General features: G+C 40.4%; 1 protein-coding gene across 2 annotated transcripts in view; it reads right to left on the bottom strand.

Moving 5' to 3' along the window:
* pcca (propionyl-CoA carboxylase subunit alpha) overlaps positions 1–15977 on the bottom strand; it is a 463897-nt gene that overhangs the window by 169909 nt on the left and 278011 nt on the right. For both annotated transcript variants that reach the window (XM_059970514.1, XM_059970515.1), the window contains 2 exons: positions 11540–11650; positions 9575–9680 (listed from right to left, as the gene is read on the bottom strand). In XM_059970514.1, coding sequence (XP_059826497.1) covers positions 9575–9680; positions 11540–11650 — 217 coding nt within the window. The remainder of the gene's footprint in view (positions 1–9574; positions 9681–11539; positions 11651–15977) is intronic.

The raw sequence follows: 15977 nt of genomic DNA, 5'->3' as shown, positions 1-15977 counted from the left end.
CAACCAATTCTCTCTCAGAAACCCAGCAATTCTAACCCAATTCTCCCACCACCCACATACACTGGGGGCAATTTACAGTGACCAATTAACCTGCCAGCTAGCATGTTTCTGTCAGGAAAATGAACCTCCAAGGAAAGCCATACTAGGAACTGAACAAATTCCACACAGGCAACGCTGGAATTCAGAATCGAACTTGCGTCACTAGAACTATGTGGCAGCCAACAGTATCCACTGCGTCCAGTCATGACACAAACAGCAGAGCTCTGGGTGAATGTTATACTGCTGAATTCCTTCTCTCCTTCAGCATATCTCCTTTTGTTAATATTGTACCTGCCTCAACTATTTCCTCTGGCAGCTAGTTTCATATACACACTGTCTCCATGTGCACAGTTTGCCCCTCAGGTTCCTATTAAACCTCTCCCCTCTCATATGCCATCTAGGTTTCCTCAACTCTGAGGAAAAGACTGTGAATGCACCATATGCTGGAATACTAGCAGTTAGCTTCTATGTGTTGCCCTGGTGAATTGGGAAGGGAAAGCTGAGTAACTCTCCAGGTGCCCCTCATGACTTTATACATCTATGTAAGATCATCTCTCAGTCTCCTATGCTCGAATAAGCAAGTTTCAAGCCGACCCAACTTCTCCCTGTAACTCAGGCCTTCGAGTCCTGGCAACATTCTTGTAAACCTCTTTGCACTGTTTTCAGAACTCTGATAACTTGCCATGGCTACTGCTGTCTGCCTGAACCAACTGTGCAAAGCAATTTAATCTGAGTCAAAATAGTTCCACCCTCACCCATTGAACAGTTCCAATCCCTGCCCATAATGTTAGCAGTGATAATGCAACTGGAAAAGCGTACAACCCAGAAAAAACCTAGAACAATATACACTTCAGTCAGAACAAGGAATACATAGGAAGTGCTGCAGGCAATTGGTTTTAAAAGTATAAACACAGCATTAGTAGACCCATGAGATCCTTCTAACACAGCCACACCTGGAGAGTTACTTGGTTTTCCCTTCCCAATTCACCAGGGCAAATAACATACAGGCCAACCACCAGTATTCCAGCATATGGTCTGATTGTTAAACACGAATATTGATAGCATAAAATCACACACACACTCCAGGGTAATATTAGAGTTTCCAAAATACCTCCCGGCAATCTCAATATAATTATTGCTGGGTGTGAAGAAAAGCAAAATTCTTACAAATTCAAGATGCATTTTAGATCTTGCTGTGCACTTGGCGCAGTTTGCAACCTGAACATTCCTTGCTGATGTTTCAGCCTTCACAGCAGCTCAAGATCAGAATCAGATTTATTAGCTTATATGATGTGAAACTTGTTGATTAGCAACTACAGTACAGTGCAAGACATAAAATTACTATAAACACAAATAAATAAATAGTGCAAAAAAGTATAGTGAGGTAACATTAATGGACCATTCAGAAACCTGATGATGGAGGGGGAAGAAGCTGTTCCTGAATGTTGAGTGTGGGTCTTCAGGCCCCTGTACCTCCTCTTTGATAGCAGTGAAGAGAAGAGGGCAGCTGCATGAAACATCATAAGAGGCTTATATCCTCGTGTCAATAGGCATTCAAACCTGGGCAGTGCTGCAAAGAAAGCCCACCAAATATACATTTCCCACTGCTTTTGAAAGAGGGAAGTCACCAATCACATACGGAAAATCTGGCCAATCTTCACCTTTCCCATCTGACAACAATAACTTGGGTTCAGCAACAGAAGGCAATTGGGTTAAGCAGCAGAAGCAATCAGCAGACAAAATGTATCCAAGTCAGCAATGGAGATTTTATGATAGGTAACCAAAAGCTAGTCACAGAAGAGGTTTCAAAGGGCTCTGTAAAATGTTACCATCTAACATTCCATAAGAAAGCTTTCCCAATACCTCAATTTCACTTAGTAAACCTAAATGGATTACTCTAAGTATCAAAGAGGGACAAAGATGTTGAGGGCTAGAGTTAGGCAATGGTGTAGTGATTATAAGCATGTGCAGGGGGGCAAGAGAAACTTAGGAGGGCAAGAGCAAAGGCATTCTAAAATCTGGACGCCGAGATGCCCCCAGCACAGCCTTAAGTTGTGTTGGTTGTTTAAATAAACAAGGCATTTCACTGAATGTTGCAATGCACACATGATAAATAAATGAATCTGAATCAAAGAAGTGCCAGTGCCAGATCAACAGTTAGTGTGGGTCACCGAGTGCATGAGCGAAGGGTGAACAGGATGGTGCAAGTTAGGAGACAGGCTGCTGGGGCCAGCTGCAGATCCCATACAACTACCCCGCTGAGTTCAACCAGCTCAGAACAGCCCAAAGGTCAAATGTGACTTCTTCCTAGTCTACATATTTAAACTGTTCACTGGGCAAACTTCCTGAGCCCATACACACAATAAGTGTAATGTTCATTAGTAGTAATTATAAAGTCCTGCAGAGTCCTAAATGATGCAAAAAGACTTGAAAAACTCTTGACTGCATGAATGATGGACTGCTAAGGGCTGTGTGCACTGCGGAAAAGCTGCATATATAATGTGTTATTCTAGTAAATCTAGACCAGAAATCTGTTTATAATATTTTTCAGTGCTGCATACACAGTTCTCTGCTCTTCCCTTCATTTCCTTTGCTTCTCTCCAGAATTATGTGATCCTTCTACTGCATTCCTGAGAGAGAGAAACCATTTCTATTTCTGTAAATACCATACTTTCAGCTTGGGTAAAAACAACATACAAGATTTCTGTTTCTCTCAATATTCAAAGCTTGTCCTTTTACTAAAGCATAGTAAGTGAATTTCAATGCTTTTTTACAAAGTGAGCTTTGGACAATAAAAATTCTCAGTCTCAGTCAATCTGGAAGTCAAACAAAGAAGCTGGCTTTAAACTTGACAATGAAGTAATTGTCAATCAAACATAACCACTTCCTGCAGGAAACGTGTTCATTACATGTGTTGTCCTCACAAATTCCACACTGGTTTACAATTCCAATGTTAAAATAATCTAATGTGTTGTGAAAAGATAGGTTCTGAGGTGTATGTGAGTGAGAGAGAGAGAGAGAGAGAGAGAGAGAGAGAGTGAGAGTAAGTGTGAGTGAGAGTGTGTGTGTGAGAGTGAGAGTGTGTGAGAGTGTGAGAGAGAGTGTGTGTGTGTGTGTGAGAGAGAGAGAGAGAGAGACAGACAGACAGACAGACTACACTTCATGATGCATGTAAAAGCCATGTTCTTGTTCCTTTAATAGTGGATGATAATGATAATCCCACACACTTGTAAAGTAATCCTGAGCTAAAATACAAGAAAAAAATTCCCAATACCTCACTTCTATTCAGAAAACCTTACTGGATTACACTAAATATCGGCAATGATTATTTATTTAAAAGGTTCCATCCATTTTCTTGCAGTTTGTGGTCATGGGACCAAAACAAGTGATGGTACAGTTAGTCCATTGCTTGTTGCTCAAGGAATTTGAATTAGAATTGGGTTATTATTGTCATAGGTACCAAAATATATTGAAAAACTTGTTATAAAAGGGCATCTGCTCTTGAAGGCTCAACTGTGTCACAAATTGTGCCATTTTGGTGAAGAAATCTTACTCCCAATCAAGATGGCACCAGTGAACACCAATACCTCAGATGACACCTTCCAGATCGTCAATTATTTCAGTTTTTTATCTTATTTGTTTTTGAAACTGTTGAAGCCTTTGACTTACAGTCTGTAGTTCGATCAAGCATCCTAGCACTCTGCTGTTCCTGAAAAAACTTCAGGAGAAAAACACAAGCACAAGCTACCACGACAAGAAGCTCAGAGATGGGATGGGAGGGCTTGATTGACTACATCTTTCATCGATTAAAGCATCGAGGAAGATTGAAATATCAAAGCAAATGTGCAGGGGCTGCTGGGTTCAAGTTGCTCTTCTCAGAGGGGCCGCAGGGTTCGAGTCACTTCCCTTGGAGGGTTGGCTGGGTTCAAGTGACTGTTCTCCCCGATGCTCTCAGAGATATCATCAAAATTCTGAGATTTATAGATTAGACATTAGTTCAAACTAACTGTAGTTCACATTGGCCTCTTTCAGTTCTATGGTCTTTTTTGTGTTCTTGTCCATTCTTTCTTGTTGTCTATTGGTGGGGTAGTTGGGGTTAGAGGACTGGTCTATTGGTGGGCTGGGGGTTTGGGGTTAGAGGACTGATGTGCTTGTTGCTGTTTTTCCACGTAGATGATCTGTTAGTTTTTGTGTGAGGGAGGCTTTGGGGTGATTTTGGGGTTTTTGTTTCTTTATTTTTCTTTTCATGTGGGGAGGAGATTGATGTCTTTTCTTTCAACTACTTCTATGGTTTTTCTGTATTTTATGGCTATCTGGAGAAGACAAATCTCAAGAGCTGTATTCTGCATGCGTGCTTTGTAATAAAATGAACCTTTGAAAAAAATCATTGATGCTTCAAGGTGAAAACCCTGCACTGGGACTGAATGGAGAGGTGTAATGGCAGGGTTTCAACCCAAAACATCAACAATTCCTCCCACCCCCAGATGCTGCTTGATCCATTGAACTCCTCCAGCAGATTGATTTTGATTCATATTCCAGCTTCTGCAGCCTCTCGTGTCTCTAACAGGCTCAGCTGATAATGCTTTTGGTATTAAGAAGGAACTACCCCACCACCCACTCCAGCACGATACCACTCTCCCCAGCAGAATTTAAATACACAAAGTTTAATGACGAGTTGAGCTTCTTTTCTGCTGTTTGCTCTGATTCTACTAGTGCTTGGTGTTGTTCAGGTTGTTTCAAGTAACCAAAGTCTAGAGTAAAATCAATGCTGAAAACACTAATAGTTTTTTTATTCTGTGTTTTTCACCCATTCCTTTCATTGTGTAAGGGGAGGGGATTTGGGGGAAGGTTGATAATATTGTTGCGTTCTATTAGTTTTTTTTGTTCGGAGGAAGGAGGACTCTGGCAGAGGGGTTGAGGTTCTTGTTGCGTTTTGTGCAGGGGAGGGAGTTTTGGGTGTCTGGGGGTTAATGATCAGGATGCCATTCTTTTTTGCATGGGGGGTGTTGATGTTTCTCCGAATGACTGTCATGTTCTTTCTTTGTTTCGTGGCTATCTGGAGAAGACAAATCTCAGAGTGTACATGGATACGTACTTTGATCATAAATAAACCTTTCAACCTTTAAACAAGAGGTTCTGCAGATGCTGGAAATCTTGAGCAACACAAACAAAATGCTGGAGGAACTCAAGCAAGTCAGACAGCGGTCGTGGAAGGGAATAAACAGTGAACACTTTAGGCTGAGATCCTTCATCAGGACTGTAAGATGGCATCTGTGGGAAGAGAAACAGTTAATTTTTCAGGTCAACTGATGCAGGGTCTTCAACATGAAACACTGAATCTGTTTCTCTCTCCACAGACACTGTCTGACCTGCAATACTGTCAACTTTTATTTCAGAGCCAGCATCTGACAGGACTCTGGTCTGACATCGGGGCTTCCATATAAGCCAACAGCTCCCAGCTAAGGCTCCATTAGTGGCCCTTCTTCATCAAATACAGCACGAGTGTGTGAGCAAGGAGAGGGCAGAGAGAGCAAGGTATACTGCAAAGACAAGTCAACATATTTAGGAGGGTCTATATTTAGGGGAATGGAATAGGGGATTATAGTGAGGGGGAGGGCTTAACATATAGAGAAATATCAGGCAGCATGGGAGGAATGAGAAAGTAACAGGAATATCGTCGGAATGTGTAGCAGTGTTATTCATGTGAAGATGTGGCAATGCAAGGGCATTTCAGTGCACTGAGTTACATGAACTTTAGCTAAGAGTTCTAATTGGCTGCTGGTAGTTGAAGGTAGTAAACTGACAAAGTTTGTGCTTCACTTTCACACTAAAGTGTTGTCTTTAAGCATGTCGGAGTTGATCTCATCTTCACAGTGGCAGATGTGACTTCCTGCCTACCTGAGTGGGGACACTGGAGTATCAGCCCACACATTTTGACTGCAGGTTGCATGCTAATTAACTAGAAGCATTTTAATCCAAACCCACAGCTTAATCACGCATTATACTCTCAGGCACTGTCCTGCTTACCAAGCACTTTGCTCCACTCATAATGATGAGTTAGTCATCCATATCTATATTCATAGCCTTTCAAAGTGTAGACTTCAATGATTCATAAATTTGTATTTTATTCATTTGGTCAGATATTCTAAAATTCTTCAATTCCACCTTTTCAGTTCTAAGGTACTGTTGGCACATATAAGAAACAAAGGGTATTTATAACAAACACATATAGTCAAAGTCGACAGGGCTGAGGGCTTCAGGTTTCCAGGAAAGAACATCACCAATAGCCCTACTCTTCAACCTTGCACCTTACTATCTACCTGCACTGCACTTTCTCAATACGTGAAACTCTATTCTGCATTTCGTTTCTGCTTTACCTTGTACTACCTCAATGTACCATTGTAATGAATTGACATGTATGAACAGCGGGCAAGACAAGATTTTCACAGCACCTTGGCACGTATCAATAATAAACCAATTTACCAATATCAAACTTCAGTCTGAGTTCTCAATATAATAGCACCAGCACAGGTATACGATTCTGATCAATGGTACTGAACTTTCATGCTGGGTACCTTGTATATGTTCCTATATCACACAATAGTTCAACTAGAGAAGAACAAATCCTTCTCTCTATAGAAGTTAAGCAGTATACAAATATTTAGTCCAGTCAAGGACTACAGTGATGTATGATTCAGAAAAATTGACTTTAAAAGTTTTAAATATCATATGCTTCACATCGATAGTTTACTGACTGAAGGCCAGAAAATGAAATGTGATTTTTGATAAACAAGAGAGTATCTGCAGATGCTGGAAATCCAAACAGCGCACACAAAATGCTGGAGGAACTCAGCAGGCCAGGCAGAATCAGAATAAGAATCAGGTTTATTATTACCAGCATGTGACTTGAAATTTGGTAACTTAGCAGCAGCAGCAATGCAATACACAATAAGAGAAAAAAATAATAATAATAATAAATAAAATTTAAAAAGCTGACAAGTATATCAATTACATATATTGAATAGATTTTTTTTAATGTGCAAAAATAGAAATACTGTATATTAAAAAAAAATGTGGCAGTGTCCAAAGATTCAATGTCCATTTAGAAATCCGATGGCAGAGGGGAAGAAGCTATTCCTGAATCGCTGAGTGTGTGCCTTCAGGCTTCTGTACCACTTACCTGATGGTAACAGTGAGAAAAGGTCCTGCCCTGGATGCTGGAGGTCTTTAATAATGGACACTGCCTTTCTGAGACACCACTCCCTAAAAATGTCCTGGGTACTTTGTAGGCTATTACCCACGATGGAGCTGACAAAATGCTGGAGGAACTCATCAGGTCAGGCAGCATCAATGGTTTAAAGAAAAGTTCCAGTTAACGTTTTGGGCCAAGACCCCCGAAACGTCAACTATACTCTTTTCCATAGATGCTGCCTGATCTGCTGAGTTCCTCCAGCATTTTGTGTGTGCTGCTTGTAATTTTTGATATATTCCCTTCCCCTGACCACTTCTATATAAGAGAAATAAGTTTTAGAACATAAAACAATACAGCACAATACAGTCCCTTAGACCCATGATATTATGGTGACCAAGATCAGTCTAATACTTCCCTCCACAAACCCTTCCGTTTATCTTCATCGTGTGTTTTTCATCTAAGATTCTCTTAAATGTCCCTAACATCTGCCTTTACTACCAATCCCAGTAGTGTGTTCCATGCACCCACCACTCTCTGTGTAAAAAGCCTACCTCTGACCCTCCCCCCATACTTTACTCCAATCGCCTGCTTGTCCACTCTATCTATGCCTCTTACCATTTTATAAACCCCTATCAAGTCACCACTCATCCTCTTTTGCTCTAAAGAGAAAAGCCCTAGCTAATTCAACCTACAGTATCCTCATAAGACATGCTCTCTAATCCAGGCAGCATCCTGGTAAATTTCCGCACCCTCTCTAAGCTTCCACATCCTTCCTATAACAAGGTGACCTGAACTGAATACAATACTCTAATGTGGTCTAACTGGATACTAGAGAGCAGCAACATTTCCTTCTGGCTCTTGAACTCAGACTCCTGACCAATGAAGGACAACACAACATATGCCTTCTTAACCACCCTATCTAGTGTACTTGCTACACTTCCCTATACCTTCCCACCAGCAGTTCTAAGTTGAGAGGTGATGCCAATATGGAAGAGCACAGTATCATAATCCCATTTCTCCAGCTCATGACCTCCCAAAAGTACTGTGGCATCAGACTAAGAGACTCTGTTTCCTCTCCTTTCTATTTTCACCATATCAACAAACACAAACATAACTGAATTACAAATGTCGGGGATGTAGAAATAATAACCCGTAGTTCAATAATTCATCATTCCAAACCCAGGGCAATTGAATGTGAAATCAATGTTAATAAAGCCAAATTAAAAAGGAGAAATGTCTTTGCTCAAAGCATAGTGAGAACATGATACGTGGGGTCCATGGGGAGATATTGCAGTGAAGGGAGCAAGGGAATAAGCTGGGTAAATACACAAAGGAGAGAGGGATGGGGAGAGGTGGGAGGAAGCTTGTGTGGAGCAGAAACATTAACATGGACAATTTGGGTCAATTAATGTTGTACACCTGATGTAACTGCAGTTAGAAACTGCTGTTAACCATTTTACATTATGATGGCACTTTATACCCTTGAACAATAAATCGCAAAAATCCTGAAATCTCTTCCTATCTTATTCCATTGGCTCTGATTTGACTACTGAGAAACTATGAAAACTAATTTCACAGGGAATATGGAACAGCATCTGAATTACCTCAATACTGTGCATACTGCATCAGGATAAAGCAACTATCCACTTAGAGACAGCTCCCAGAAGAATAATGCAACTATATGATGCTGACAAATGGTACCATCGTCAGTACAATATTCCATTCACAAATACGACGTAACCTGCCCCATCTTCCTCCACTTTTTATTAAATATTTGGAAAACAGATCATCTATTGAACAAAAGCAATGCTTATCCTCCTCTCACTTCATATTAACTTGTCCACATAAACACAGCCATCACCCTTTTATTTTTTAGGCTGATAATGGGGTGCAATGCTTTATAGTGAGAGGTGTAAGATTGGAGTTTGATTGCCACCACTGTCTGTGAGGAGTTTGGACATTCTCCCTGGGACTGTGTTGGTTTCCTCTGGGTACTCCAGGTTCCTTCTATGTTCCAAAAGGACATAAGGTCAGGGTTAGAGTTGAGGATATGCTATATTGGTGCCTGAAGTACAGTGCCACTTGCACATTGCCCAGCACAACCCCTGCTGAAGTGATTTGATAAAAATGACATACACATGTTCTAATATGAGAAGAAATGGTTTGTAACAGAATTGATGTGGTTCTGAATAGAATTTGAATTCATTTAATAAACAATTCTTCCACCATCCAACAAAAAAGTCAGCAGAATTCCAAAACGTATTCCCTTTAAAATTCTGACTTGGTGATAGAGGGCAGCTTCAGGCATGAGTGTAGAACTGTCATATGTCACAGATTTCTCACCTTGTAGAACTTCGGAGGAATTGCTGAGCCTTCAGCTGAGAAGCTACGTAAATTGACGCAGCTGTAGCCAGCAGCTCCTTGTGCTCAGAATCCAACAACTTATGTCCTGTAGGGAGAGAAGCTTTGAATAGAATTACACAAATTGGGCAACACAGCAACAGATTCTTCAGTCCCATACATCCACGTTATTGTTCCACACAAACTTCACCAACCTTCACCTCACCTAATCAGCCTACCCTTCAATTCCTTTCACCTACTGTGTTTATCCTTAACTGTGTCCACACCATTTGCTTCGAACATTCCAGACAGAAACAGGTTCTTTCCAAATTTCTCCAGTAAATAAGCCAGTATAATCAAAGACCATCCCACCCCATTTTCTCTTCTCTCCCTCCCACTGGCGCAGAAGGTACCTGAGAAACACCAAGCTCAAGGACAACTTCTATCCTCTGTCATAACACTTCTGAAGGGTCCTCTAGTATGATAAGATAGACTCTTGACCCCACAATCTACCTCATCATGGCCTTGCACCTTAATATCTGTCTGCACTGCACTTCCTTTGTAACTACTCCACTTCATTCTGCATTCGGCTATTGTTTTTCCCAAGTACTACATGCCTCAAAAAACTGCGGAATGAGTTGAACTGCACAAACAGTATGCAAGACCAGTTTTTCACTGTACCTCTGTATATGTAACAATAATAAACCAATTTACTCATTTGTTATCATACAGTATAAAATAAAGTTACAGGTCCTTCCCAAGTTATGAATGCCCAACAACCCAGAATGGATGAGGATGGATTTACCAGCAAGCATCTTCTGCCAGATGCAGAGGAACATGCCTTCTCTCCCTACCCACTCCTCCACCCAAGATAGAAATACAACAATCAGGGGGCTGGCTGAAGCTGAGCTAAGCAGAGCCAAGAGCACTGAGCAACCTCACCCACTCAGTGACCGAGTCAGTGAGGCCAGCTGGTGGCCTCAGTGCTTGCTCTCCTGTCACCACTGTCCCTGAATCTCTCCCTCAAATATCCAACTAATTTCTTTTTGATAATATTAACTGATTGTATTTCCACCACAAAGGCAATGAATCCTTACCGGCACATTAAACCATTTTTTTATAATGCTGTTAATATTGTGAATGCATGATGATATTTCTGCATTTACGCACATTTTCATCCATATCTGTACTTTTAAGTTTATTTTTTATAAAATTTCTTATCTTAATAATTGTTAAGTGATGTTTTGGTTGTATTAATAAATTCCTAATACATGTACATGTAAATGGCAAATAAAGTTGTTCCTTCATCTTTGCATAGCAGATGATAAACATTTTCTGCACAAGGACATTCATCATTTTATTCGTCCTGGGTATCTTCTACCCAAACTTGTACCCCTCCTCTCTTAACGATCCACTCAAATGAATATATTTTCTCCATCTACTCTGCCTAAATTGTCATGATTTTGTACACCTCTATGAAATCCCCTCTCACCCTTCTTTGCTCCAGGAGAACCACCCCAGGTTTCCCAATCTAACCTTGGAGCTGAGACTTCCCATTAACACTTCTCAACAAAGATCACTGAATAGCAATCTGGAGTGGAATTCCAGATTGAGAACTCTTTTGGGCATAAAAAGAACTTTGCGTTTCTGCTTTGGTCAACGGCCTTGCATTATTTCTTTTGGAATTTAACAATTCCTTTACTGCAGGTGCTGCTTAATCCGTTGAGTTCCTGCACCAAATTGTTTGTTCCTCCAAATTCCAGCATCAGCAGTCTCCTGTGTCATATGTTTATGTTGTTCTTGCAGCTGCAAAACTCTTATGGGTGTCAAGAGCTACACTCTGAACCAAAATTATTTCAAACAATCTGAAAAGCAAACTGATTGAATATATTACATCCAAAAAAATAACATGAACCTATTGCTCCAAGAGAAACCTGACTTAAGTGTATTGAATCTTCAGTTACAAACCTTTGAAACCATCGGGGTAGACTTCTGGAAGGAAATTTGTAGTGATGTCTCCTTTCACAAAGCGTGGGTGAACTATAACCTCCCGGAGCAGGGGAACATTGTGAGTCACTCCTGGAAATGAGAAGGAAGTGTGTTATGAAGGACTTTGGCACGATTTACATTACCTGGAGTAATCATTATATCCCTTACTGTGAAAATACCCACCTGCGGTATCCTTACTGTATATTTCTCTGCCAGACAAAAATAACTTTTAACTGCAATAGTTTTGCAATTCCTGATCCATAAACATTTATCTATTTTACACAACTGTAAGGTACACTAATTAATGCGAGAAAGTAGCTCCATCTTGAATTAAGACATTAAAGTGAAGCAATATCTGCCCTCATAAACAGACTAAAGCATTCCACAACAAATATTAAAAAGCATGGTAATTCTCCTCAGGAACTTTGCCAAAATCCCCTCAACCAACACCATGAAAATAAAAATTATCACTTATGTGGGAGCTTTCACTGCATAAATTGGCCATTGCTTTTCCTGTATTACTATACTTCAAAAGGACTTCACTGGCTGTGGAATATCACAGGATCATGGAGGCACTGGAGAAATCCAAGTCTTCCTTGATTTTCAACCCCTTTAGCAGCTTCAGAAATAGTTCATAATACTACTTCTATTTGTTCTATTCAGCTGAGAAATGCACAGGCAATAAACATTCACAATCCATCTAATATCAGCAATTGCAGAGGCAGTTCAGTTAAATCACAGTTAATGTTTTAATTGCATTATTTTCTTGAAGTGAGATTGAAAGATCAAAGAGTAGGCATCTTGAGCAGAAGGTAAGGGACAGTTGGTTGCTCAGGACTAAAATGGGTAAATTAGTAGGAATTGGGTTGTGAGGGACCTGAGACAGTGGACAGAATAATCTACAGGGAGATTTAATGGTTTCTAATCTTTTGCAATGGGATATTTCCTTCTATTTAGGAAGAATAACATCGATTTAAAGCTCTTACACAAAATATGGTGTGAGGGACTTAGGAAATAATCCACCATGCAAAGAACTGTTAAAGCAGCCAATGTTTAGCCTCACAGAAGTTAAAATGGAGATCACTGCATTTTTTCTTTAAAGGATTGAGCAACTCAACATTCAGCACAGAGTAATTCATAGGGGAAGAGTAAGGCATTGGAATTAATTCTAGGTTATTACAATCAAGATTCCCCACATGTTTGATGGGAGAATTAGCTAGCCGTTCTCTGTGCTGCAATCTTCTATGGCTCTGAGAAAAGTTGTGGAAGCTCTTCTAATATCACTGCTTTACCGACACTGAACATGCTCACAAGAGAAACTAAATGTGCTGAAGTTCCTTTCATGGCAACCAACTGATCTGAAGAGAGATGGTCCTCGACCACATTGGCCAGGGATTTGAATTTCTCAGTTGATTACCCAAAAGAATTACAAATCAAACCCTGCCACTTGCATCCTGCATCATTCCAGGTACAATGTCAAGTACAGAGTCGACACTTCAATAGTAGCAAGAATCTCTGATAGGTAGACAATATTAAAATAACTCAAGGATGGCTCTTTGAACCTAAATGAATAAATCATCTTCACTACATTAATCAATAAAATTTCAAGCTCATAATTTTACAGCATTACTTGAAAGGAGTCTTCAATATGAATATCATCAAAGGTATCAGTCTCATAAAAGGCTGTCTACCATAAATAAATCATTAGAATGTAAAATATGCAAGTCGAGCAGTTGTAGATCCCATGTATCTACATTTCGCTGCAAAGAGGGTTTCAAGGGGCCTGGTAAATGAAATAAAATAAGTATAATGTTACAGTTCCACCAAATTTGGGGAGAAAAAAACAAGGCGAAATAGGGCAGGTCAACTTGTCTTCACTTTGTCGAATAGCACGTCACAAGTGTTGGTTGTGAGGTTCATTTTGACCTCAGCCAAAGTTCACAAGGTCCACATCTGTGTGTGAAAAGCTGCCAGGCTGAAGAATGATGACCCACAAGCTGCCTTCTCCTGACTACCTGCTGCTTCCAAAACATTGCCGAGACATTAGCCACACACTAACAGGATCAAACAGAGGCCAAATAGCCAAGCTTATTTTCAATCATGTGGTGTTGCAGCTAAAAGCAAAACCAGATTTTCTTCATACTTAACGGAACTAGCTTTAGTCTAGAGCTAAAATCCAACGAAAGTGCTTCCAATATTTTGCTGAATGCCTTCCCTTGGGAGCGCAATGTTATTTACAATCTATGAGGTCTTTACCTTAGACACCACCGTTCAGCACCCATGCAGTACATACACCAGACTAGGGGGTAAACTAACCCAACAGTAAACTTCTTCCATGACAAACAAACATTGGAATTGATGCCAGACCATATGTGGTGAGCTAACTTTGATACTCCATTTTAACTGCAGCTGCAACTCACTGAAGGGTCTAATCTGGATATAGAATTATCAGTGAAAAGGACTCAATTGCAATGGCTGTAATCTTTGCACTGTTTTGTTGTTTTGAGCTTATTGATGTGTCTACTATAAACACATGGGATTCTGAAGATGCTAGAAGTCCTGAGTAACACAGACAAGACTCTTTATTCCTTTCCACAGATGCTGCCTGACCTGCTGAGTACACACTTAGTGTGTATTTATTGTTGCTTATTACTTTGTGTGCTGTTTACTCTGAGCTTCACGTGAGCGAGGAATTTCAATGCACCCTGGTGTGTATGACAATAAACTAATCTGAGTGCAGAAGGAGTTACATCCCATCAGAGGCTAATTTAATAATGAGGTGGTGATTTGTTGGAATTCTCCACCCAGTTTGTTGTAGAGTCTCTGTTGCTGAGTACTGTATATTCAATTCTAAGATTAATGACACTTAAAGATGAAGGGAAGGGAAGATCAGTGGCGCAGAGGCAAAACAGGGGCAGATTGTTCTTCTGCTGTTATTTCTTGTATACCTTCAAATGCAAGGCCCTAAACCTTTGCCTCCTTGAAGATGCATGTCAAAACATTGTTTCTTTGGCCAAGCTTTCGGTCAGCGGCCCAGTATCACCATGTGGTTCAAAGTTGGTTACTTTTTGTTTGTTGACTCTTTTGCTGCATTGAAGACTCAGAACAAATATTATTGATGAACTGAATTTTTCATGAGTAGGTCTGAGGGTAGGACAAGACATAACAACAAGCTATGTTAGTTCTTCAACTTCATTAGGCTTCACCAACTGCAATCACTCCAAATATGACTTGCACTCCCTGCAGCATTCAGATTCAGATTAGCTTACTACAGTATACACCAGGGTGCAATGAAATTTCTTGCTCACATGAAACTCAGAGTAAATAGTATACACGCTAATAATAATAACAATAAATACAGAGACAAGCACAGTACAACAGACTGGGACAAAGATTGTAGTGCAGTCTGAAGAACTCCAAAAAGAAATGCAAAAGTGACTTTAACAGATGAAGTAGAATTGGGAGTCAGAGACAAGGCAGCACCACCGGGAAGCAGATGTGAAAGAGATGATTGGTGCAGGAGTCTGATAGCCATGGGGAAGAAGCTGTTCTTTAGTATGGATATCTGGACTTTCAAGCTCCTGGTAGAAGAGAGAAAAGGGAATGCCCAGGGTGGCAAGTTTCCTTGACAATCCTTCCTAAAATGATGTTCCATGAAGCTGGACTGGATGGAAATAAGTGACAAGCCTGTGACAGACTGGCCTGTGTTTAGAACTCTTGGCAGCTTTCCTCGATCCAGAGCATAGCAGCTGCTGAAATGTAATCTATCAGGATACCTTCTATTGTACTCTCAGACATGCCAATACATCTCAGAAGGTGAAGAAAGTACATACGTTGGTATACTTTCCTGATCACGGCATCAGTAGGGAGTCAGTGGTGATATGGATGCCTCTGAATTTCATATCCTTTCCCTTGTCTATACAATAGCCCCTCTGAGCTAATTAATGTAGACTGCTCACTGAAAGTTGTAGCAGGTCTCACAATTCCTTTGCAATTCTTTATTTCTTCTACTTCTGGTCCTTGCACTTACAGCATTTTTGATCTGTGTTTATCTGATTTTTTCCTATATGCATCTGATTGAAAACCTTCCCAATTGTGCATAACACTCAGATTCAGGATGGAGTCCCACTTCACACCCTGCCTGACATTACAAAAAGATGGAGCAAATCATGTTGAAAATGGAGTTCTAGCCGATCTGAGTTTCTGTCAAAGCCACTGAGAAGATTCAGCACTACCTGAGACTACAGTTAATGAAATGGGTCACGACTTCTTGGATGAAGTGACCAAGCCAAGCACTATCTGATTGAACTGAAGTTGAACATATTCCTGCGAGAACTAATACATTCAGTTTTGGTCACACTGCAGGAAGAATGTAACAGCTTGAGGCTTCAGAGGAGATTTACAAGGATATCAACAG

This window comes from Hypanus sabinus, chromosome 5 (assembly GCF_030144855.1).
Source record: "Hypanus sabinus isolate sHypSab1 chromosome 5, sHypSab1.hap1, whole genome shotgun sequence".
NCBI classification, from domain to species: Eukaryota; Metazoa; Chordata; class Chondrichthyes; order Myliobatiformes; family Dasyatidae; genus Hypanus; species Hypanus sabinus.
This window is presented reverse-complemented; position numbering and strand designations above follow the sequence as displayed.